This window comes from Opisthocomus hoazin, chromosome 1 (assembly GCF_030867145.1).
Source record: "Opisthocomus hoazin isolate bOpiHoa1 chromosome 1, bOpiHoa1.hap1, whole genome shotgun sequence".
In the NCBI taxonomy this organism is placed as follows: domain Eukaryota; kingdom Metazoa; phylum Chordata; class Aves; order Opisthocomiformes; family Opisthocomidae; genus Opisthocomus; species Opisthocomus hoazin.
Window position 1 is genome coordinate 99,903,239 of NC_134414.1, and position 26,509 is coordinate 99,929,747.

Here is a 26,509-nt window from a genome sequence, read left to right on the forward strand (position 1 = left end):
GAGGACAGGCTTACCAGGGCTCCGAGGCTGTGCAGACTACTTCAAGCTTTAGTCCACTTCAGGGCTCAGGCTCTTCTCTGTGCTAAGTGCAGGTCAGGCAGAGCAGGTGTCTCTTGCAGAGAGCTGGGATTTGGGGGCAGCGAGCCAGGTCAGAAAACTGATTATTGTTATGTTTTAACACTGAAAAAGACCTAACATGAATATGGGTTTTGTGGTATGTAGGTATTTCTAGAACTGTAGTAATGGGGGATGGAAAGCACCTCCTGGAGAAAGAACCTGACTCCATGCTACCACTGGTAGCTACATCATCCAATGCCTTCATGTATTGACCAGAATCTGGCGAACTGGCTGTTGCCTCCAAACGTTCTGTTCAAAGACTATTCAGAAACTCATTTTTATGAGGGGTTAAACACCTAATTTTATCCCAAGACAATACAGCTGTGGTTTTGTAGCCGTGCAGTTCCCTGGGAGTAAACAAGGGAAGCCAGCTGAGCTCAAGGACACTTAGACTTATTCTCAGGTATTGTACAGCAGAGCAAGACACCTTCTTCTGTTCTTTCCTCATACAGTAGGCTGATCAGAGGTGGAAGAGATTAGCATTTCTTCTCTAGATCTTCCACGCTGTCACTATGTCATATTTGAACATGTACAGCCAGAATTGTACTCGACTCCAGAGCATATTTCATCAGAGCTTTTTTCTGTAGCACCCATATTTCCATGTGCCTACTGGAAATACATCATTTGCACAAGCATTTTTCACATCTGTATTGCTTTGTTAGCTTATACTCCCCTTCTGAGTATCTCGTACAGAGCTTTTGTGTGTAATTCCGGATGACTGAGACTAGTGTATGGCAGAAATCTGAATTCATATGCTGAGGACATTACACAGTTCATCGTGTGCCTTCTGTTTTGGTGTGAAATGCCTCCATTTCCTCCAGTGTCCTCAGTGTGACAGTATTCCTCTGTGTTGGCCAGTTTCATCACCAATAAACTTTCCTTAGGATATTCCTAATTTTTTGTGACGCTCATAAAAAGAAGTCAGTTCCAATGCTTGCAGAATTTCTCTAATAACTCCTATCAGCAAAGGCTATTGCAGCTTCCCCCATTTTGCCAGCTCCTTTACCATCAGGCTTTGTCTGTACAGCTCTTTTTGTGTTTTCTGCATGGTGCTCTGTCAGCAGGTTTACTGAAGGGAACTCAGAAGGTTCCAGTGGTTTTTCTGTTTTATAAAAAATGAGTCAGCTTTTCAGAAAGAATTATTTGGGTTAATTTGCAATAATTAAGCTTCAGTAAGCCATGCTGCGTGCTTTATACCACTTCCTACTTACTCCGTGCCTTGATTTAATAAAGTAAGTGAGGCAAACTAGAAAAAATATATTTTTATATTGAAAAAGGACATCTGTTTAAATTAATAAAACTTTTTTTTTCATTTCACTTAGCAGCAGTAATGCAGGCAATGCTGCTAAGTATGTACACTGGTGATCTTGATTTGAAAATTAATGCTGGTTTTAAGTTTTGAAAGGCACATTTTCATAATAGTGGTGCATTTGAATGGGACATTACCAGTTTAGGAAATAACAGTGAAGGTAATACCTTGCTGATGGCTTGCTGCTAGGTACCAGCCATTCCAAAAGAAGGAGGCAACGGCTCATGGCCAATTGTAAACGCTGCACAGATTTTTTTCCAATAGGCGGGGCTTGGTTTTCCATTTCTGTTGGCACTTTGTCAACTTGGACAATGGAAATGATATCAACAATTTTTAACAGGTTTTACTTTCTGCTTATATTTGCTTTCTTAAACAGTGTAACTCCTGTAATTGTGCAGCAGAGGAGTATTTACTTGCCTTGACTTTAAAATATCCATTTGAATGAGAAAATTTTTTTGTTCAACGTGTGTAAATGTGTTTCAGAAACCCTTTCAGATCTGAATTTTTCAGCAGATTTGATCAATGTAAGTTCAGCTTACTTTGTCAGGTTACCACAAAGGCGAATTTAGCTGTATTTGGGCAGTCCTGTTAGGGGAGAGGGCAAAGTATGTAGAAAGGACATGTTTTTCATTATAGTTTAAGCACTGCTTTGCTTTGAAAGATGCTCTGAAGTATTCTTTATACGATCTGAGAAAGTAAGTAATACAGTGTAGTGGAAAAGGGCCATTCTGTTCTAACTTCTGTACCCAGCAGATTGCGAGCGGTGTTTGAATGTCCCTCCGTGGAGGGAAGAGATCTAGAGCCACTGAAACATTTGGCAGCTTCTCCATGGTTTTTGTTGGCTTCCCTTTGTGTTGAGCTGGCATTTAGAGGAGAGCAAACCTACCTCTGGGCTGTAGAGCCCAAGTACCTGGCAGGCATGCCTAGAAGGGGATGCCCGGGCACCTATGAGGAGCATAAAACATGGAGATGAAGCAAAATAGCAGCCAAAGATGAAAGAGGAGGAGAGAAAGATGGCAGAGCCTCCTTAGAACAGTTTTGTTTATTTTTTGTTGGTGGGTGAATTTATGTACCAAAACTGCTACTGCCAGATAACAAACTTCAGCGAATTTTCGTCAGGAAAACACGTTTGCTTTGAAGATTTGCTTCGTTTGCACTTAGTTATGCTTTTTTCTCTATTTATATTTCCTATATTCCTTCATTATTTATCTTCTTTCTGTTCTTGCTCTCTCGGTAACAGGCTGTTCTGCTGTGCTGTCAGCTGCAGCACAAAATAGCTAAGGTGAAACTTCTCCCAAGTGTTAAGTACTTTGGAGCCAGGCTTTGAGTTGTGTTAGCAATAATATTTATGTATAATGGAGGCAATGTATTGTGGGAACATTCTCACCTTCTGACTTCCCAATCTACCTGGGCCATTTTAGTGAAAGGAGAACTAACTTTTGAGAGCTTAATATCCTTTTACTATGTGTATGGTGTACCCAGTGATGCTTTCTACTGATAATAAAGGTATCTCTGCAGCTGCAGTGAAGCAGCAAGTCTCTGCAGTGTAGAAACTTGTATCTGAAGTACCAAGATCAATATAAGTGAAATATGAATGGAAATATCTGTGTGTGAAACCTCCACAAGAAATGGCAAAAAAAAGGGTTAAAGGAACAGCATGTTTTGCTATGGAGCACCCTTTGTATGAGTTCAATCAAGGAACCAAATGGCAAATAGAGGAAGAAAAACCTGACCTAAAGACAGGATAAGACAAAGAACAAGACTGGAACCATAAGATACCCAGATAAAGAAAACAGAAGAACTGTGAAATTCAGGAATTTTTATCTTAAGACTTCTGGGAGGACTAAAATACACTAATGAGGCAGAAGTTTCTGAAAAACATTCACTCCTAAATGGTATGGAAGATAAGCTCCACATCAGTGTTTTGTGTCCCATTGAGAAGAACACAGGAGATGCTGTGAGGACTGGGCAGCCAGCATCTCCTGACCTCTGTGGTGTGTGTGCGCAGGTGATCCTGGCCACACTAGTTAGTTGGACACATGCGTCTTGGTACTTACAAGTATTTGAATGTGAGAGTGTCAGTAAGCAAAATCAGCTTTGGAGTTTCATCAAATAAAATCACCTTCTGCTTCCATGGAGTCTTACACTTGAGTTTTGTTACACTAATCTGCTACATCTGAGTCCTGAAGTCCAAGAGAGACTTACAGAGTAAGGAAGCCAGCGGTGATGTGGACTCTCTCAGAGAAGTTCCTGTTACTTGTTGGGCTGCGTCTTCTTCTCCAGAGGTTGATCATGGAGCGTTCCCTGTTGGTAACACTTCGATGGGGATAACATGTTTTTGAACAAGCAGAATGTACTGGAGCTGTTTGTCAGGGCTGTCATAGCTGGAAGCAGCAGTTGAGCGTTTTCTCCCTGTGAATCCTAGGAAAGTACACGATTCCCTAGCTTTGTCCTCAGCAATGTTCTGGCAGCAGAGCTTCCCAACAGCCTGGCATGCTTGGAAGCCATGAGGTCCACTTGTTAATATAGTCCATATTAAAATGCAGGTCTTCATATTTTTATGTGTTAATTAAGTAAGCTGATGTGCTCCTTTTGTGTATGCATGGACTTTGGAAGTGAAAGCATTGCAATGTGTGTTAACGATGTGCTTGACAAGATGAAATGGAAAAGGTATGTCTGGTCTTTTCCCATACTGTTTTGTGTCGAGGGTTTTTTTGGTTGGGTTTTTTTTTTATTATTATATGTGGGTGAGTGTAGCAACTTTATTTGCTGTTGCTTGCCTTGCTGATACTGCTACTATTTCATTCCTGGGCTGCCAGGTTCCGATAGCTTAAGCTTAATGTTGCCCATTTGGTAAGCCACCATGTTGCCAGTGTGTCATCCTGGATTAACAGTGAGCATCAGCTACAGCCAGATAGGATGGCAAATCTGGGAGCTACCTCCCTGCCTGGAGCCAGTCACAGCACGGTCTTAGTGACAGCTGCTGGCAGTGTGTCGTAAGAGCTGCTGAAGTGAAACAGGAAAGCTTGGTAAATGCATGTAAGAGAATAATCAGCTAGGAATTTGTATGGCTCACGCTCAGCCTTTTAATGTCTTCTATTTTCTCTCATTAGTAGGTGGCTCCCCAATTTGGAGCCTTTACAGATCGTAGATGAGGCTTCAACAAGACTGGCAAAAGCGCAAACACAAATTTTACAACAACCAGTCAAATGAAATAAAACAGAATGATGTGTATAATGATGGTAACATTAGCTTCCCTTACTGCTAATATAAATGCTAGTAAGATAAATATTGAATATCTGTAAATAAACTATCATTATACTAGCATGAGACCTCCCTTCGAACTGTAATTCTTCTTGAGAAAGAGGCAATGGTTTTCTTTAATCTTTTCGACGGATGCTCTACACGGAATCATTTATTTTAATTGCTGTTCTAAAACATATAACAGGATTTTTAATGCCTACTTTTTATATTTATCTTTTTACTTTCCATTAATTGCAGTACTTGCATTCAAGCTTGAAAATGAAATTGCTTCCTCAACATATTTCTTCTCTGCTGTATGTAAACATGGGCATTTTTTTAGCTCTGTTTCCAGTGAAGCTGAAGTGCACTAGCGCCGAATGCACGCAGAGGCTTTTGCCACTTGTCTTAGTTGCAGGTGCTTTAAAGGAAACTCCAAAGAGCTGCCACGCAGAACAGACCTCATCTCTTACTGTGGGGAATTTATCTCATGACTGGGGGAACTGAAGCACCAAGAGCCAGTGGGATGGCTGCTCACCTCTGCCTTTCCAGGGGCTGCTCGGAGCGGCTCAGCAAGGCTTTGCAAGTTAGAGTCTGAAACTGTGCTTGCCAGAGCTGGGGATCGTGATAAAGTCCTCCTCTCTCCTTTCATTTAAACAGTCCACCTACTTCATTTATTTGCTTTGACTTCGGATTTGGTTAGCAAGTATGTTAATGGTATATCAAAACCTGATTAGAGCTGATGAGCTGAACAGGAATAAAGAAGTCTTAAAGTATTTAAAAATGAATCATCTTTCATAGCAAGAAGATATGCAAAGTCCGGTACCGTTTGGTCCATCTGTCATTTAGGACATCGCTGTAGTTGTTTCAAGAAATGAAAGCTCAAAGCAGAGAGGAGTAAGTGAAGCCACCTTCTGCAGATCTTTCACTGCGTCTCAAATAGCAGGAGCATTCCTGCTCTGAAGTTTTTAGGTATTTCACTGGTTTTGACAAAGGACATTTTACGTGCCAGACGGAGGTGTGTCAGCGGGGACGAGCGATACGCAGATGCAAGCGGCCACCTCCTGAGGCTCTTCTGAAGGGACTCACAAGAACTCATCTACAAATGATGAGAGTGTTGGTCCCTGCACTCCCAAAGGAGCTGTGGCAAAGCCACATAAAGGGTGAGATGAGGGAATCCTGCATGCGTCCTGCAGCTTCCGGATCCACACCAGAATTTAAGCTGAGTTTAAGTGGCGGGAGACCTGTGGTTAAAAAGCTTTTCTGGTGGCCTGACTGTCCTGATGGAGAACAGAGTTGCAGGTTAGTTTGTGTCTCAAAAGAGCATTGAAGTACAAGCAGTACAATTACATGTGTGTTATCAGCAATCTGGTAGTGTCACCTGCTATTCTGATTATCTGCTATTTTCTGTTGTCTTTTTGTTTTTAATAGCACCATAAAACTTTGTAAGTTCAAATATCTGGGTGGAAATTTTGAAGGTTTTGCTCCTGCTCTGGCTGACTTCTTTTGGTTTTGTTTCATCTGGAATTTAGCAGTTTGAGTGCAAGGCTAGATAAAAAACACAGGTTTTTTTGACATGAGAACACACACAGTCATACACACACACTCAAAAGTGTCAATATTTTCACTGAGCCATTCTAACATCTGGCAAAAAACAACTTATACATGAGGGATATACCTTTATTTTCGGACCCATACAGATGTGCAATACCCACAAACACAGGCACTGCTGCATCTCAACTATTTAAGCAACAGTATATGTATACAAAAATGGTCAGAGGGCTGGAACACCTCCCCTGTGAGGAAAGGCTGCGAGAGTTGTTTTTCAGCCTGGAGAAGAGAAGGCTCCGGGGAGACCTTACAGCAGCCTTCCAGTGCGTGAAAGGGGCCTGCAAGAAAGCTGGAGAGGGACGTTTTGCAAGGACATGTGGTGACAGGATAAGGGGTAATAGCTCTAAACTGAAAGTGGGTAGATTTAGATTAGCTATAAGAAAGAAATTCTTCACCATGAGGGCAGTGAGGCACTGGCACAGGTTGCCCAGAGAAGCTGTGGCTGCCCCTTCCCTGGCAGTGTTCAAGGCCAGGCTGGATGGGGCTTTGAGCAGCCTGGTCTAGTGGAAGTTGTCCCTGCTCATGGCAGGGGGATTGGAACGAGGTGATCTATAAAGTCCCTTCCAACTCAAACTATTCTATGATTCTATGATTCCGTGATTCTATATGTATAGAAACATAAAACACAATTCAGTTGTTTCTTCTAATGTAATCTGGGGACTTTTGGTGAATGATTACAGGTCATAAACTATTTTGAAATAGTATTTATAAACTATGGTGTGCAAGCTGTGAGGGGTGATCATTTTGAATTTTGATTCTTGGAAATATTTTTCTATTAATAAGATGGTGTACACTAGTGTTACAATAGTAGTAGGCCAGTTCACTGCAGTCTTATGCTAAATACTAGGGAATTGTAGCTTCTCTTCTGCAGTCCTTTCAAGCTGCCTTGTTATCACTTGCCCCTTGCTAGCAGTCTGGCTTGTGGAACAGTTGTCTTTTTTCTGCTGCGGAGAAGGATATTCTGATCACATAGCTTCACACGCACAGCCAAGCATCACCTTGAATACCCGACTTGCTTGTGGATAAAGACATCGTGTCCCTGATAAACCCGCAAAGAAGCGAGCCGATGGTCACTCTAGCTGGCATCTGGTCTCGCCTAGAAGGCCCCTGACATCCACAGACTGGTTTCCGGGGGGTATGTGTCCGACTTAGCTGTAGGCAGTTGCTGATTTAAAGGACTGCGCATTCTAAAAACGCACGCTTAGACATTTCACCAAACTTTCAGAAGTTAGGAACTGGCTGCACATGGTGCCTGCTTACTGTGTGGGCTCTGGAGGAACTGACAGGTTTGAATTTCATCGGCCGCCTTCCTCCTTCTCTTTTAGCTGTTAGGAAGACAGGACTAGAGAGCACAGCCATGGTTATTAAATCCATCTCCCAGCAGTGCAGGAGAGTCCACAGAGCATCTGCACACCACGATCCATGGGACTGCCTTCCTGTTGAGATTTGGGGCAGGTATTTCCTTCCTGTCTCTAAAAAAGCATTTGATTATTAAAAGCGGCTTCTGGCTTTGACTGTGGCTTCTTTAGTAGGAGCGGCACATGAAAACAGAGCCGCACGCAAATGAAAAACAGAGCAGTATGAAAAACCGCTCTGTAGGCGCAGAGCCAGAGTGCTGGACCTTGACTAGGACAAACCTGGGTTATTTTAAAGTGGAACGAACCATACTTTTGCCCTCCTTAGCTTTGTTGTGTTACTTTTTTCACTTCCTTGGCTGCCTTGCTACCAGCGTTTGGGAGGAGAGGCAGTAGCCAAGTAGTGGGTGAGAGCAAATACAGATGGTTATAGAGAGCATCATTGGTTTTGAAGAACTGACTGGGGTACGCTGAAACGAGAACATTTGCTTTCTCGTGACAGCCCACGTGAGCCATACAGCAACGTAGTGGGGATCTGCCATATGTACACTGCCTGCCAAAAGCAGACCTGTATCCACCGGAAAAGTTCACTGCAGCATGGTGCCTGAAGGAGCTGGAGAGGAAAATATGGCTCAGGCAAAAGGAGAAAAGGAAAGAACCAGAAGTTTCAATTATGAAAGAAATGTGTTTGTTCTAGAAAAAAGCAGTCAGAATGGCAGCGCTCAGCTCGTTCTGAGCACGATTAGGAGAATGTAAATAACCGGTGATTTTCCGTGAAATGGGAGCAGTACATTAGGGGTTTAGTCACAATAATAAAATCCTTTTTAAACTTTAGACAAAGCCCTTATCAGATCATTACATGTGCTCCCGAGCTGATTTTTGCATGGATTGAACTGAAATGAACGCTGCAGCTGACAACCTTCTTGGCAGAGGTGGCCTGGCACTGCTCCGGTCAAGGCTGCGAGCCCCCCCCCCGACCCCTGCTTCCTCTTCGCAGGCTCCAGCCAGTTTGGGATTTTAGCGGGGGCCCCCCTGCTCTTCACCTGTGCCGCTGCCCAGCAGCCCCCCTCCTGCAGGCGAAGGGATGAAAGCTGCCCAGCTGCCATCTTTTGCAGGCAGCGGTTGCGTTGCCGGTTTCACCTCCTTCGCTCCCACCTCGCTCCGTCGAGAGGAGGTGGCTGCTCCTAACCTCATGGCTCTCGCTTCCACCCGAAATGAATTCGTGGCCAGCGAGTGCTGGCTATTTTCCCAGCCCAGTTTTCCTTTGGCTTAAATAGCTCTCTCTTGTCCTTGGTGTGTAATCTCCTTACAGGCAGATTCATATCCCCTTACCCCTCTTTATCCCGCATTGTACAAGGCTTTGAAGGCCACGCATCTTGCCTCCTGCTGGAGAGACTCTCCATTGCCTCGTCATCCCAAGAGTCTTCCTGTGTTCCTGTTGCAGAATCACCTCACCCTGCTTAAATGGGGATAATCGGACTTACGCCCGTGGCAGACTGCATTACAGCATTGCGGATGGGGCCCACCAGTGCCTCGTGCAGTGGCAGGCCGTATGCAGCCTCTGCGGGAAATGCCTTGCCTTTGGAAATGGCTCCCTTGGGTTGCACGTGGCTTTTTCTCTGTGTGTGTGCGCCAGGAGTGGTTCTTCATAAATCCTGTGGTCAGCTGTCATTCAGAAATCCTTTTCCTCCACTATTATTTGCAAATTCAGGAGCTTGAAATTTCTGGCATTTGTCCCAGCAGCATGACCTTGAATTTAGCACTATTGAATTTCATTGTGTATCTATTATCGCACATTTCAATGCCGTATTCTTCTATTTCTGAAGGTTATTAGGAGCATAGATGCTTGAATACAGAGTTTCACACCACTGCTGTAGTGTGCAGTGACTAATGAGCTTGTAAATCACTTTTTGATTCTTTTTGAGTTTTCTTACTGCTAAATCTTAACTTCGTAAGACCAGCAGATAAACAAACTGATAGCTCTGCTTTTCTTCCAGTTCCCACAGCCAGCAAAGCGAGAAATCGCTCTGGGTCTCATGCTGCTGTGGATGCCGTTGCTGCCTCTCATTATATGCAGAAGGAAGCTGTGTAAGACCAACAAAGTCATGATTACAGATATGTAGTAGCCATATGGACAGTGGCAGACTCGTGCCTAGTTAAGGATAGAATTGGACTGATACTGCTCTGAATCTGCCCAAGATTTTTTTTGTATTCCCAGCAGGCCTGGTTGCTACCTTTGCACTCTGGGCACTTTGCTGGAGATGGTGCGATGGAGAAGCCTTTTTCCACGTGCTGACTGTGCACGTGTGTTAGATGGGTGCAGTGATTCCCTGGAGGAGCTTCCTCTCCTAAACTGCATTCCAGCAACTCTTGTTCAGAGAAGTTGTTTAGCAGAGTCTTTGCTGACTGTATCTATTCTGACAACTTTTGTGGTGTCTGCTGTCGTCCAATGCGCATGCTAGTGTAAAAGAGTACATTTTTTTCTGTACATTTGACTCAGGATGCGCATTACATTTTCTTCCTCTCTACAGCTGGACGAGCTGCACCACATGGTCGCTGTACACTCATTGTGTGTTTTGTTTTTTTCCTTTATTCCTGGTGAGACCTGAAGAAATTTCCGTGATTCAGCTGGGTTTAAGATGGCGTAGTATGGTGCTGTAGTTCATTGCTGCAAGTCTGAAGACTGCTGTAAGTGCAGGGAGGAATTCCTGTGCTGACTGATCTGCTGAAACTATCACAACTCCGTCATCAGAGACTGTCTGTAAGTCTTCCTTGCCCTGGTCAGTCCTGAGGTACCAGCAAATCTTTCCGCTGAAGTCTAGGTCATACTTGTGCCAACACAGGCTTTGAATGTAATACTAGTCTGATAGCCACGGGTAGAACTAGAGGCTGTTTCTCAGGGTGTTTCATTTTCCTCCTTTACTTTCTTCACGTAGGGATTACAGAAGTTTAGATTTTGCATGGATTTATTAGGAGGCAAGCGATCAACAAGAGCACTTAAGAAACAATAGAGTATTTGAATAGGGGGTATTCCTGTTTCAAAACATCTAGTCTTGATTATCTCACATTTTTTATCTTTTGAAGTCTTATATCTCAGTAAAATTGGAGAACAAACTATATTTTGCTGTGTATACCACATTTCTGTCATCTTTGTATATTGCTACTGCAGGGATTTGACAGTGTGAATATGAGGGGCTGGTGCATTTAAGCTTCCAAAAACTTTCAAGTCCCACAGGTAAATATTCTCTGGCTATATCAGTTTGCTGATGATCAGTTAATTCCTTCTATTCTGTTATGTATAGTACTAGATCTTCAAAACAACCACTGTTTCTTTGGTTAGTAGTGTGCTTTCTAATTGATATTGAACTGAGTATACACATGTTTAAAGTTATACTTGTTAAAGACTTGGCAATTTCCAATACCGTGTTAATGACTCAAAAATAGATTTTGAAATTTTTAAATGCACAGAAATTTGGCAAGGAGGGAAGGACATCTCTAAAAGAGATGGACATCTGGAAGAAAGTAAGCCTAGCCTGCCCTAAATATCAGCTAAACAAGCAAGTAAACAGAGCACAGGCCACATGGTGGCCACAAATTTCAGATGTGAAAGGAGACTCATAACTTTGAGGAGGACCTGTCCATTTGTTTAGCCAAGCAGGTGTGGAGGTTTAAATCATCTGAAAGGGTATGGGTTGGTCTGTATCCACCTTGACAAGCTGTTGACTTGCAGTGGCAGGCTGCTGACGATGCTGCTCCGCTCTCCAGGCTGGTGTTGGAGGAGAGCTGTGCTAGCAGCTCTGAGGTTGTTGGTGGACAAAATGATTGACTCATGTAAAGGACAGGCGGCCAAAGGGCTGCTTCGTCTGACTACTGAAATCTTCAAGGGGGCAGGTTCCCATTCTTCACGGGCAACCAGAAGAGAGAGCCTGCAAATCCAGTGCTGAGACTGAGAGGCCACCACGGGAAATTGCCCCATCTCTTGAAGACCATCAATGAACAGCAGAAGGGCAGAACTTGAAGAGGGCACAACTATCCCGTGATGTGGCTCCTGTGGAAGAGAGTCCTCCTATGGTCTAGGATGGTAGTTTGCTGGACATCAGTCCTGACAGTGACTCTCAAGCTCTGTGACAACATTCTCATCTACTAGTCACTGCATTGCCCAAGAGGAGTAGAAAGAGAGGTAGGGACTGTCGTCTCTGAGAGCAGCAGATCTAAACAAAAGTCTTCTCTGGTGAAACAGACACAAACTCAGATGACTGGTGAGGTGGGATACTCTCCTTTCTGTGTTCGTCCTTACCTAGGATGCCAGGGCTGGATTCCTCTGTGTGTGCTCTGCCCGCTGTCAGATCTAGAAGGTGACTTCATTGCCTCTCGTTGACTCCTCCCAGCCCAAAGGCTGCCTGAACCATTAAGGCTGGTTTTAATTAGGTTTAATCTGAGTTCCAGAAGGTTCGCTTTTCCTTTTGTCATGTACAGGAACGCCATCTCTGCTTTCTTGTCAGTTAGCCTTTTTCTGTGCTGAAATTCAGTTGCGGTGTGAGTTGAATGCTGTGAGTTTGGATGATGTTCATGGATAAGGTACAGCAAGGCTTTGGTAGCAAAAGTAGATCTCTAGCCAAATACGACAGACTGGGCCCTTTTCAGAGCAAGTACACAATAAGAGGAAGAAGGATATTCAGAAGAAAAAATCGAGGAAAGAGCAGCTTAGCTGCAGATGAGGTTTCAGCAGCACAGGTGGAACATCTGCAGAGTGTCCTGGAGGTGTGTTGACTAGATGCATGCTGCAGAGATGCTGCCTGACTGCTTCATCAGGTCTCCATGGTTGGCCTCCGCTGTCATCATGTACCTCTTGGAAGGGGACGGAGACAGCGAACATGAAACACCGACTGGTGCAGTGTCAAGCTTGAGCAGTGTTCACAGAATCACAGAATGTTCGGGATTGGAAGGGACCTCTGTGGGTCATCTAGTCCAACCCCCCTGCCGAAGCAGGGTCACCTAGAGCAGGCTGCACAGGACCTTGTCCAGGTGGGTCCTGAATATCTCCAGAGAAGGAGACTCCACAACCTCCCTGGGCAGCCTGTTCCAGGGCTCCGTCACCCTCAGAGGGAAGAAATTCTTCCTCGTGTTCAGACGGAACTTCCTGTGCCTCAGTTTGTGCCCATTGCCCCTTGTCCTGTCGCTGGGCACCACTGAAAAGAGCTTGGCCCCATCCTCCTGACACCCACCCTTCAGATATTTATAGGCATTTCTAAGGTCCCCTCGCAGCCTTCTCTTCTTCAGGCTGAACAAGCCCAGCTCCCTCAGCCTTTCCTCATAGGAGAGATGCTCCAGTCCCCTCATCATCCTTGTAGCCCTCCGCTGGACTCTCTTCAGTTCTCGGTCCTGGCTTTGTGCCTTAGACTTTGCCCAGCTGGAGGCCATTGAAAACCGAGCTCTGTGAGCCCAGTTTGTGTCGAGGAAGGCTGTGGCTGCCTGCCATCTCTAACCACAGCTCAGCAGAGGAGGTGCAGTTGAGGGGAGGTGAGGGCCGGTCCCACTTCCATCGCGACTTGGACAAACAGGTGACCTGCGACTAGCTGCCCGCCTGAGGTGTGTGGTCCTGCCTGACACAGGCTGCAGCTCTGCAGAGGCTCTGGCTGCTGAGCAGGTCGAAGCTGAAGCCATCCAGCCGCTCTCTGGAAACAGACTGTGCCCCCACAAGCTTGGTCCAAAGCAGGCTTGGCCCCTCACCAGCCTGGCTTTTGTTCTAGTGGCCATGGAGCACCATGCAATTTCTTCACAAGTGACCACAACTGGCAGGCGTAGGAGCCGTGGCACGCGGGACGGATCAGTATTCGGGAAGCAGGAATGGCCGCAGGGCTCTAGGCCGTGCTCCACAAGCTGATGGTGGTGCTGAAGGCACCTCGTTTCTCTAATTACGCGCTTTAGCTTGCAGGGTGGGATGCTGCTTTTGATGTCGCCAAACTGCCAGTTTTTTTCCTTAGACATCCAGTCATGCATATTTAAAGCTGCGTTTCAAGAAATTGGGTCTGAAAATTCCCAGCAGAAATGTATTTCTGCATTTTATTTTTATCCAGAGATGACCACGTTTTTGTCTGCAGCCGATACATCAATTAATAGACCCGCTGGTGACTGAACTGTAAAACAGACTATTTTCTCTTATTTAATGAAGTGTCTTACATAAAAATAAGCATAAGCCTTATGATGAAGAACTTAATTTTACTAAGATTTCAAAGTATTGTTCTGTAAGTGCAAGGTGTAATAAAGCTGAGTTTTCATCATGAGAATATGGCTGTTTATTACGACCATTCATTATGTGCGTGGTCTTAGTATGGAGATCAGGTCCCACATCTCATTATTCTTTCTGAATCTTCCTACAAGTGGCATGTAATTATTTCCTTATAGGAAAATTTTATAAGAATAGGTATTTGCTACTGTATTAGCAAGAAATGATTAGTTTTGAGCCACACTGCAAGGGTGTTTTCAAGCTCTTGTGTTGTGTGCCCCCCCCCCCCCAATGCACTCTTTGTTAGTGCTTTTAGAACTTCTTGGGCCATATCCAGTTCTTCATCCTGCAGCAAGCGAAATTACTCTGATGTTTTCTTCCCTGCTGTTCATTAAACAATCATTGGCCCCTTCTCCTGGTTGCAGGGGGAAGGATGTAATCACCTCTCTGTGATTTTTAACCTGTTTTCCCTGCAGAAGAAGTGACACGGCCCTGGTTGGGATTGCTCCCTAGCCTGCATGGAAAATGTTGTTAAACCCTGGTGTGTGGTCATTGTATGGGTGGGTGGGGGTGCCTGGAAGCAGCTGGGTTGTATACACAATTTGCATTTCCTGTCAGAGGTCATTTAACTCTACTTCCTTGTAGCTGATAGAGGCACTCTGAAAGTTAGGGATAAGTACACACTCTGTTGTCTGCAGAGTCGGTGGTGAGTAGCCACATCAGCTCTGTGAGAACTCAGTATTCACTTCGATATCTATCTGAGAGTCAGTATTTTGCTTTCTTTTCATAATTTTTTTTCCAGCACTACAGTTTAACCTCTGAGCACATTAATCTGGTGGTACCTCACTCAGGACGACTGTTCATGTACTTGTAAGGAAAAGCACTGAACCTTAAAAATATTTTTGAAAAGGAAATAGTAGTCCACTTACAGAAAGTAGCTGTGCAAGAACAGGTTGTTAAGCTTGACGTCAGTGTGTCTAATCAAAATTTCCTTTGTCCCCTGACCTGGGTGCACTAGATACTCAGCTCAGACCTGGTGGCGATGTGAGAGCAGAGGCAGCTTCCCCGTTGCCGTAGTTTGCACACGCTGGTATCACTGATGGCAGTTTCTGGAGGGAGGGCTTGGACCAGTAGATTTAATACATAGGAATTGCAGTTTTGGATGGAAACAGCAAGAGCTAAGGTGGATAATCAATTTTGTGCCAGCAGCTAGTACTAGATGGACGCTGAGCAGCGGGGATCATATCTCAAATATTGATTGCTGGGGTGAAGGGAATAAGCAAGACCCGTTGGTGCTGGACACCCTGCACGTGCAACAGGAGGAGTGAACCCTGAGCCCAAAGAGTTGCAGCTCACTCGGGTAAACCAGGCAATGGATCGCAGGACGGAATGTAATCTGACAAATTAATCTGACGGCATTTTGTCTTCATATCCTTTTGGCTGGGTTTTCTTAGGAAGGGATTATTTAGATGGGAAACTGTCGCAAGAAAGGAGAGGAAGAGGAGGGGTCGGCCTGAGCTAGAAGAGCAGGGAGACAAAAAATTGTCGTGTCAGGTACTGGAGGATGGGTTAAGAAATGATGAAGTCAGGGACTGGAAGGCACTAGAGCAGTTATGTACCAGAATGGCCACTGAAGGTGTTTTCTCCTAACACAGTGACCTTTACAGATTGTCTCTCAGTTTGCAAATGGTCCAGAAATGGTTATTAATTATTGGTCAAGATCACCACGTGTCAGAGTAGAGAATTCAGCTGTGTTGCTGGCTTGCACGCATCTCCACGTTGCATCCTTATCTTTCCTTACTGCTTTGCTCCTGCCTGTGAAGAGCTGACATTGAAGCTCAAAGGAAGATTTATGTTTGTTTTAGTCACCTGCCTGCTGGATTAGAGCCCAGAGACTGAGGCAGGAGAAGGTCCAAAGCCAGCCACTCCCATTGCTTGGCAGGCTGTAAAGCAAGAGCAGTTTGAATGTGATCCCTTACCTATTTTGGGAAAGTTATAAAATTTTCAGAGGTGGGCCAGTTATTTTTAAGCCTCTGTGGAAATGCTTTTAATGCAGGATTTGTTCTGGATGCTGTCAAGGTCGACAGTTTTCTTCATGAAAAAGTTTCCCTCCTTTGGGGGCATGTCTGGTACATCTAATTAGCTGTGTGCCTTGGTTCTCTCTCATTTCCTCACAGCCTGCTGAACCTATCGCTAGACCTTTCAGCTTCAGCCAAGATGGATTGCAGTAGTACTTGTCTGCCTTCCCCTGGCTTCTTCCATTTTATGTACAGGCTTTCTCCAGCCTGTTTGAGGAGAAGATTGCAGTAGAGCTGTGTAGAGGCAGTGTAGGTCTACGAAAATGCAGGGAAGTTGGTGTTTAGAAAAGGAAGTATTGGAATCAAGGAGCTGAAAATATCAGCAACACAGGCATTTTCCTTGCATCTGACTCTTTGCTGCGGCCTTGGATCTCTTTTGAAGTTGCACACATTTTCATTCATTTAGCAGGGTTTCAAATGTGAAATTAAATCGAAAAATGATACCTACAATGAGATCCTGGTTTATGAAGCTGCACTCCTGCATCTCGGTGCTGTGGATAAAGAAACGCAGAACTCTTCCCATTGCTTTTGAAAGCAGTAGGGATTGCTGTGTGCTCTATACCAATCAGGATTGGGTTCCAAGTTTTATTTTGCCAAAGCTCAGGAATCAAAATAGCTGACATCTGTAATGAACAGGAGGACATAAATTATGTAGATGAATAAACTAGCAATTACTGCTGCACTTTTATATTCACCTCTGTAAATTATAAACTTTAAATATTCCATATGGAAGCCCTGCGTATAAATTAGTTCCTCTGCATTCGGGCCTCTTGAATCTCTGTGGATGCAAGATGTAGTAGCTTTTGTATCTCCTATCTCGATTTAATGCAGCAGCTCACTTCACACCATGCGACCAACGCTCTGTGAGATTTGGGGTACGAAAACAACAGACTCAATCAGGATGTAGCGTGCATTCAGTTTAAAGGAGTACATGGTGTTTTCCTGCCTAATTCTGACAGAATTAAAGATAATGCACTTTCACAAGTTGTTCTCTGGATCCTCTTATTTACATATTTTGTCACTGTTACCCAGAAGGAAGGGGCAGATAGATTAATCATTGTCCTGGCACTATTAAAAAAAGTAATTCTTAGGCATTTTTCTGTTGCCCTTTACAGAGAAACTGCATGTGTTTAGCATTGTTAAGATTCCAGCAATGCCCAGCATTATCAGAATATCCCTCTCCCTGCCTCCTATAAAGCCTTGTATTAACAATGTTGGCCATATCTTTGTCTGTGTGTTTCTTAAAAGCAGATGGTTTACTGGACAAGTGAAGTTAGACCTAACATTCAGTTCAGTCGTATTTCTGCCTGCCTGTAGCATGTTAACTTTTTCACCACATCCAGTCAGCTCCAGAACTGGGGGCAGTGCTGCAGATAATATTGGAAACATCTGTACTAATACTGAAGGAAGGCAAATGAGCCAGGAAGCCTGCCTTTGACTGAGATCGGCGGCTGGTGGGATGTGTCTGTGACACCATGCTTGAGGAGAGGCAGGGCAAGGTGAGGAGAGGTGCTTTTGTGGTTCATGCGCGGTCTCACTGTCCTACTGATGATCCCCAGTTCATTCAGATGCAAGACTAAATGTGGGATACACAGAGTTAACATTAAGACACACAAAGATGTTAGCTGGGAAGGAGCAGGGGACCGTGATGGTGCTTGGGATGCCAGTGAGGTGTGGGCATGATACACATGCCCAGAGCAAGGGTTAGAGCTGGTTGGGGTTTTTTTTTTTAAAGCCAGAACATGCCAATTCATCTAGATTAAAACACTCCATGGGAACATCTTGATTTCAGTGGAGCTTTTCTTAGAAAATGAGCGGGTGGCCAGCCTGCTTCATTTCCTGCCATCTTGTTGCTCAAGGGCTTCTGGGCCATGTTTGCCGAGCCCGAGTTCAGGTGTGGTGAGACGTGAGACCTCCTAGCACCCAACAATGCAGTTTCTAGTTGTGTGTTGTCTTTACAGTCCTTGCCCTACTTGGAGATCTCCTCCGCTGGGGTTTTTTCAACCTTTGAAATGTTTGATCTAAATGAAGGGCAGGCCTAATAGTGTGAGATTGAATGCTACATCTCGGGTTTCCTGTCTGAGGAAGCTGAGTCTAGGGGCTTCCACCGCAGTGAATTTTTGTGAGGAAGGCACGATCTACCCTTGATGAAAACCAGGGTGAAATAGCTTTCTAATAATGTTTAAGGCTGGAGAAAGGGCTCAGGAAAGAACCAGAAGTTGCAGGGTGGGGGGTGGGGTTCCCTTTTTTGGTTCCAGAAAGAAATAGTGATTCAAGGCTGCTGGTCTCGAACGAAAGGTGGGTGCAGTAATGGTGCTATCAAGGGGTGTCTGAATTTTCTCAGTGGGGACTGGCCCTGAGCATGGACGAACCAGGCCTGCTCTGGCTGCTGGCATGAGTCTCTCACGATGTTGTCTGTTTGGGGATGGGTGGGTGCTTGGACCGTTTTATCCAGCTGTGGGCTATTACTGCTTAAACCAAGGTTTGTATAAAGCCTAAGGAAAACTCCAGAGCTCTCTTCTGAATCAAAGCATTGGGTACGTTTATGACAGGCCTTGAAACCTGATATTTTGGGGTGTATTTTTCTTTTTCGCTTTCCCTTAACCAGAGGACAGGACAGCACAAAAAGCTGGATAACCCCATCATGTAACAATCACAGCTTCTGTTTCTCTGTCCACGCTGTGAGTTTTGCATCCATAAGCTGTGAGGCTGCTTTTCCCCTGCCTGGCTCTGGTTGTGTGCAGTGCAGGTGACTGCCTCGGGCCCTCCGGCATCCGTGGGACCCAGTGCTGTGACGAAAGGGATGGCCAGAGACCGGCTATAGGAGGGCAGGGTCTCCACATCGGGGGGTCCCAGCAATGGCAGTGAGTGAGCAAAGCTCCCTGATGCAGCTGCGGGCCTGGGCACTGCCAGCCCAGCCCTGGCAATTGCTCCGTGGGCTTGGTTCGCCCTGGCCGAGGGCGGCAGCACCCTGCCTTGCCCCACGCCGTGGGCAGACCCGTCGTGAGCTGCTGGGCGAGGGGATGGTGTGGTACACAGCAGCTAGAAAATACTGAAAATGGCTGAGCTGTCTAGACAGCCCTTCCCTGTGCTTCCTTCCTCCAGTCGGCTGCTTCTGTGCGTAGAATCATAGAATCATAGAAAGGTAAGGGTTGGAAGGGACCTTAAAGATCATCTGATTCCAACCCCCCTGCCATGAGCAGGGACACCTTCCACTAGACCAAGTTGCTCAGAGCTCCATCCAACCTGGCCTTGGACACTGCCAGGGAGGGGGCAGCCACAGCTTCTCTGGGCAGCCTGTGCCAGTGTTTCACCACCCTCATGGTGAAGAATTTCTTCCTAATATCTAATCTAAATCTGCCCTCTTGTAGTTTAGAGCTGTTCCCCCTTGTCCTATCACTGCACACCCTTGTGAAAAGTCCCTCTCCATCCTTCCTGTAGGCCCCTTCAGGTACTGGAAGGCTGCTATAAGGTCACCCCAGAGCCTTCTCTTCTCCAGGCTGAACAGCCCCAACTCCTTCAGCCTGTTCTCGTAGGAGAGGTACCCCAGTCCTCTGATCGTCTTCATGGCCTCCTCTGGACCCGGTCCAACAGCTCCATGTCCTTCTTATGTTGGGGGCTCCAGAACTGGATGCAGGACTCCAGGTGGGGTCTCACGAGAGTGGAGTAAAGGGGCAAAATCCCCTCCCTCGACCTGCTGGCCACGCTTCTCTTGACTTTGATCTTGAAACCATAAAAAAAAACCCCACAAACAGTCCGTGAAGTCAGAGGGGATTGAGGGAGGTGGTGAAAGCCAGGATTGCCTTCATCACTCGTGCTTGTCACAGCTGGTGTTGCATAAAACAGGGCTCAGAGAAGCCGCTCCAACCCTTCTGCCCCCCGAGGCTGGGGAGGAGTGGGGTCCCAGCCCTCTGGAGAGCAGCTGCTGACTGTTCTCCCACAGCTCTGCACATTTGGGCAGGATCTCTCCTGTAGTTGCTTTTCAGAAGCAAACTCTTTTTTTTTTGTTTGTTTGCCATTGCTAATTCTTGTTTTTGTGTACCACTCAGGATGTCTCGTTTGGAGTATTGTAGCCTTTGCAGCTGCCAGTTCATTTCTTCTGTGTCTGCTGAGGAGCTGGGGTGGGCTTATGCTCCCCCTTTTAGCACAGGCTGTAGTTGTCATACCATTGCCAGGACAAATCTTAATTCTTGGAGGGACAGTGTGAAGGCCAGGTTTTGCTGTAGAAGCCCACCAGTGGAGCGGGACCACTGCTCTCTTGCTGCGTGTGTGCCGGCTGTTGCGGGTGTTTATGAATAAAGCTGCTCTGGATGGTGAATCTTGGCTCAGGGGGGCTCTGAAAGTCGAAATGCTCGTGGTCGCTCTCCTCTGCCTGCCAATATATCTGAAATATTTTGTCTCCAGAAGATGTATTGATCATATCCATATATCTATCTGCCACTGTTTATCTTGATGATTTCCTAATAATTTTCTATTCTGTCACTGAACTGTATGCTTATGGTCTGAAGGGAAACACTACAGTGGGAAGGGATTGGGGGGAGACAGTTGGTTGCAGGAGGTGCTCTGAGCTGCCTTTTAGACCTTTCAGATGCAAATGGACCCACATCACCTGTTGGGCCTGACCAGTAGGTCATGCTGGACACAGAGTTAGGCTGGCATGGGGGTTTCAGGTCAAACGAAGCAATTGCTTCGTTAATCAGGGCTCATTTCCACAGCCTGTTGGGGTGAGAGGTAGAGTAGGAGAAGGCGCGTGTAGAGATGGTGGGTGGCAGAAGCGGTGTGTATTCCTGCTGCCTTGTTTTCAGGCCAGCGCTATCCTGGTCTTCCGTCTGCCCTTGTCCCTTCTGCTTTTAAAGAAAACAAACCTGGAAACCAAACCAAACAGGCCTGTGCATCCATTGTTCCCCTGACTGCCCGATGGAGCAGAAAGATAGGGATAAAAAGTGTGTCCTGGAAACAAGGAAACGAGGTTTGCCTGTGGGTGGGGGTGGGCGTTAGTCATACCACTGCTCGTGCTCTGTTAAATAAAGGTCAGGAAAAGGTTTGCAGGGAAGTCTTCTTATTTTTTCCGCTTCGCCAGCAGAATTCCAGCTGGCGCCGCTGCAACCCAAGGCGCAGAGGCAGCGTGTCTTCGTGGGAGCGTCCCATCCCCTCCGCGCAGTGCCAGCCTTGCTGGGGGCTTAGACCTCACCACGAACTGCGGGCTTTCCTTAAACCCCTGTAATCAGAGCTCTGCTGAGAAACAGAAGGGGAATGAGCTTTGCTCCTTTTTTCCAAAGTCTGTGTGTGCCATAAATTGGATAGGCCCCCCTGAGACACAGGGAAGCCAGACTCTTAAAACGCGTAGTAAAGGGTTAGTAATTGTTTCAAACAGCCGACTAAAAATGCTTTTCATTACAAGGCTTGAGTTCTCTTTCAAATCTGAAGCTGCTTGTTCATTTTGGCAGCGAAGGCTGCTTTTACATCTCCCCGGGGACAGCGGTAAAACTTTCAGCAGCTCAGGCACAGAAACCAGCCCTTCATCGAACTGGAGGCGAGAAACCAGAAGTTGTTCTGCGGATTTCCGAGTCCCCCACAGCTCGCTTTCAGACTTTGCTGGTTAGTCTGCACCCTCTGAAAAAGCTTTTGTTAGGGAGAAGAGGGAGAGAGGAGCAGATAGTGGGGCGTGTGACGGGACCAGACTCTGCGCAGGCATTTGATGCCTGTGGGTAGGTGAGCTGCTTGGTGATTTTTTTTTTGACGTTGAGCTGTTAGTTGGTGGGGTACAAGAGCAAGGAATCGTCGCTTTTCACGGAGTTGCACCGAAGGATGATCGGGAGGTGGATTTATTCCTATCACCACCGTGGGCAGGGGAGCAGAACTCTCTGCTAGTCCTGTCCCAAAGGTGTGACAGAAATGCCGGCGCGGGCCGGGGGGAGCAGGGGAGGCTTAGGGAGACTGAGGGACGCGGTGAGTTTGCTTCGGCATGCTCTGAGTGGGGACATGTCCTCCCTACAGGTCGGGGAGGCGGTGGGGAAGGAAGGGGATGAGCTGGGAAGTGCCCGAACTGCCAGGTGAGATTGTTTTCGCTCTGGTACAGAAAGGATCTCCTGTCTCTGAGGACACGTTGATTTGCTTTTGTCTGTCTGGTCTCCTCTCTTTATTCTCCCTTTTTGTGGTTTGTTTTCTTCCTCTGCATCCCTCCCCCCGTATCTTTCTTCAGAGCATCTATTTTGTATCCTCTCTGCTCCTGGTAATTCCTTTGGGAGGCTCTGATTATTCAGCAGCTCTGCTGAACGAAGTTCCCTCTCCAGAGAGGGAGAAATGCCGCACCGGAGCAGCACTTGCTGCCACTGCCGCAGGCACAGGCCGAGCAGAGGACAGGCTCCTTTGCCTGCCAGTGCTGAAAAAGGAAAAGGAAAGTGCCCTGGAAAGGGCACGGTGGGAAGGCAGTGATGGGGGTGCACCCTGCATAGCCCGTTTTGAGCCAGCCTACGTTAAAAAGCCAAGAAACTGCTTTTCTTTTTTCCTTTGTGAAGGCTTTCCCTGAATTAATTCACATCAGCCTGTATTAAAAGCAGCGGAAAGATCTTACATCATAGCTCAGCTGGGATTTTTTAGGTGCGACATAGCTGTGAACAAGGATCCCCTCCACCAACAACCGCAGGGCAGCCCTGGTGTGATAGTGTTGAATTTCAAGGTTTCACAGCAGTATAAAGATGTTCTCAAGAGAAAAACTTGGAAAGCTAACAAAAGATTGCTGTCAGGACATTTCTTGTGCTCCCGCCCCTCGGCAGTGGCCTGGAGGAGCTGGTAAGGTTTGGGGGAATTCGGGAAGCGTTTGCAGGGCTGGCACTCAGGACTTCTGGTCGCGCGGTGGGAGCGAATTAGGTGTGTAGTCTCGAAGCAGGCGTGTCGGCATCGAGTGGCAGTGGGCGGATGGTGCGGGCACCATCCCCGTTGTGGCCACCGCTCGATGGCACGCCACGGGCTTCCCCCGCATCCCTGCTGGCGCCGGGAGCTTGGTGCCCCAGCTGCCCTGCGGCACGGCAGCCTCTGCTCATGCGTCTGGGGCGAGAGGCTGAGCCCACGGGTGTCCTCCCACCCCGTGCCGGGGGGGAAGGCTGCTGTGCAGCCAGGGGCTCCCGTGCTGTATAGCCTGGGGAGTGGGGGAAGGCTCATTTACCATGGTAACACACTGACAGGGGTGCTCGTGTTACTGAAACTTTGGCGTTGAGAAGGACGGGACGTCAAGCAGACGGTTTTTGCCATTCAGGCAGTTTTTGTGGCAAAACTCAGGAGGTGTGAGGTGGCGGCGGCTATTGTTGGCTTTTGGTGGGAGTGATGGAGTTGGCCACCTCTCTCAGTGTGCTGTAGGACAGCGAGCCTGGTCCTGCAGTCGGTGCACTGCATCCTCCCTTGGCAACTGTCGGTTTTGCGGTGATTAGTCCTAGGTCTGATCACCTAGGCAGTGTGGTCTGTGCCTCGGTGGGAGTCATAACGTAACATCTCCAGACGCTGGAAATTCACTTTCTCTGTCCATCCCTATGAAGTCAGCAAAAGTCTCGAGGCTTCCTTCTGCCAGCACAACAGCACTGAAGAATCTCTTCAGGATCACTGTGTATTGAATTTGGATGCCGTCCCTGGTAGCTCCTGACTCTTTCTCCTCTTGCTTTGCAGATCACAGGCGTTATCCTTCTCGCAGTCGGCGTCTGGGGCAAGCTCACCCTTGGCACGTACATCTCTCTCATTGCTGAGAACTCCACCAATGCCCCCTACGTGCTCATTGGGACGGGTACCACAATCATTGTCTTCGGGCTTTTTGGCTGCTTTGCCACTTGTCGTGGCAGCCCATGGATGCTGAAACTGGTAAGCATGCCAGAGTGCCTTCAGCACGAGGGGGAGAGGTTTCCTTGATGTATTGGGATTCCTCCCACCCCCTGCCAAGCTTCACCAGATGTTAACATGGAGTTTTAGGCACATAAGCTAGATTTTATTGATCTTAATGTTCAACACGTGTGTCTTTTGGACAAAGAAGGGGAAAAAATCTTTGCCAAAACCAGTTGTTGACTGAGTATGAATGAATTTTGCTACCACAAAATGCATACAGGCGCATGTGTGGTTGGCAGCAGGGTGAAATGCTGATGATGAATTACTCTGTGAGCAATTCTACAATTGTTCTGCTTTTCTGTGAGCCAGACGGATAGGTATATCTTAAAAATGTCCAAAGCATCATAAACGTGAAATTAATTTGAAGTACATTTTAAAGGGGTCATTTTAATACTCTGATGTGAAATCTGTGGAAAAAAATAGTTGGTATCTTCTAAAGGCACACCAGCTTTTCTTTTTCTCCTAACATTCACTAGGAAAAGAAAAAAGTCAACCCCAGAAAATAAAGCTCTGTATGGTAGGTTTGTCCTCATCTCAAAAGCAGCATGGACTCGAGGCACACTAAGCAGAGGTACAACAACTCAGTCCAGTTTAACTTCTCTCACTATAAGTTTCTCTGTTCTGAGTTTTCTAGTCCACCTTAAAATGCAAAGTAACTATAGGTTAAGCAAACCTGTATGATAAACTGTATTTCTAGAAATATTCAGAAGCAAAATCCTACGTGTGTAATGATTTGAAGGGTGGAAGCAGCACTTGTGATGCACTGAGATAGCAGAAAAGGGCTTGACTGTACAATGCATCTCCTGCTACAATATTTTGGGGCTGATTTTCTACAGACATGGAATGCTGCTTCTCCAGTTCGAACTGGATTTAAAAAAAATGAAGGTTAAAGAGAGTTAATTTCTGTCTTTAATTGGTGGCACATCAGGGGAGAGGTAGCAGCTGCAGATTGGTCGGCAAGTATGTGCTGGTGGCCAGTCGGCGTGTACCTAATGCTGTTGTAGGTGCGCACTGCTGCTGTCTCTTGCTGGTGATGTGCTCTCAGGACACGTTTAGAGGCTTGTCAAAGTTACTACAGTCCAGATGGGAGAGGGATAAAGGTGAAAGAAGATATAAATCCATAGGAATTCAGGCTCTGCTGGTTGCTCCGTAAGTCAGGTAACTTTTTTAAAGGTATGCCACTTACAGTGGCGTGTGCTGTTCCAAGCACATGATTTTATTTTCATTCTATGCTAAGAAATATTTCAAAACTTTCTTTCTCCTGAATAGAATACAGGCAGTAATTTGACAGCTGCATTAATTGCAGAGAATGATTATTTTGTTTCCACTAAATCCCACTAGGACTGAATAGAATTTAAAATGTTTCATTTTTTAATTAACTTTTAATTAGCATGTGGAGAAAAAAAGGTCATTTTCCCCGCAGAAGATGAAGCCCCAACTTCCGATGTTACCATCCCACGTAGCATTTTTTTCATTACCTTCTTTATTTCTGCTTAGATATATTTTTAATAGTTTGTGAGTGTCTACACTGAAAGCGCTATTTTTAAGGTATATTTAGCTCTGGATCCAAATGCTGCTTCTAAAGCCAAACACGGGCCTTGGCTCAGCAAAGTAACTTGAGGCATCTGTCTAGTATTACCATGAGAATATTTCCAGTGAAGTCAGTGGTTCAGTTCGTTCATTGGAGAAACGTTAGGAATCGGGCAACAAATCCCAGTCTAGCAGTGAGATAGATAAGCACAAACCCAAACACCTGAAGAAGCCTATTTACTTTAGCATAGTGCCATGCAAACACAAAGGGTCTGTTTGTGTTTCTTATTGCAAGATCAAAGCCTGAGTGACTGAGATCCATCTCTGGCATGTAAGTGTTTCAATTCATATGAGAATGCTAAGAAATGTAGTAACAGAAATGTCAGAAAAGCCAGTAATTAGACAATACATATCATTTGTGAGATGTATAAATACATATAGTATATTCAGGTAGCAACCTATGTATGGCCTCCGAAAGACCTTTGGTTTGTTAACATCTTTAAAGGGTGTCTAGAGTGGAAAGTTAAATTGTATGTGATAACTGAGCAGTGTCAGTGCTGAGACAGAAGCCTGTCACCTCCTGACTTCTCTTGCCTCCTTTCTTTTCAGTATGCCATGTTCTTGTCCCTGGTGTTCCTGGCTGAGCTAGTGGCCGGCATTTCAGGGTTTGTGTTTCGCCACGAGGTAGGTGGAAATGTGCTGAGTTTGCATATGGCAGTGCCTCCCTGGGCAGGAGCTGCTGAGAAGTTCTCTGGAGAGTGGAGCATGTGTAGGTCGCTGAGCTCGGCGGCTCCATATGCATCTCCAGGGAGGCGGCTGATGTGCAACAATAACATGTACAGCTCTGGAAAACTGATGTGATTCCAAATGAAGGGATTTAGCCAAAGCTCTTGGCCTCAGCTGCCTGATAATTTACTCTGGAGCCATCGGTTTTTGTGCGTCCATTGTGTAAGATCTTCTTTACTCTTTCACATATGCTGAGAACTGCAAAACAGATTAAATACTTTTCTTAAACACAGCTTCTTCAGCCAGGCAAGTGCTTGTTTATATAAGGCAGAGAGCACTTCTGCATCACACCAGACCCGATGTTTTGTAAATCTTTTTCTGGTTTTTTGCAGGGAAGGGAGTGGGATGGGATTTTGTTTCTATCCTGAGAATAAGGAGAGATTAGAAA

General features: G+C 46.0%; 1 protein-coding gene across 2 annotated transcripts in view; it reads left to right on the forward strand.

The window, feature by feature from the left end:
- The window catches only part of TSPAN7 (tetraspanin 7), a 101,733-nt gene that overhangs the window by 57,738 nt on the left and 17,486 nt on the right, over positions 1–26,509 (forward strand). For both annotated transcript variants that reach the window (XM_075430618.1, XM_075430608.1), the window contains exons 2-3: positions 23,596–23,784; positions 25,945–26,019. In XM_075430618.1, coding sequence (XP_075286733.1) covers positions 23,596–23,784; positions 25,945–26,019 — 264 coding nt within the window. The remainder of the gene's footprint in view (positions 1–23,595; positions 23,785–25,944; positions 26,020–26,509) is intronic.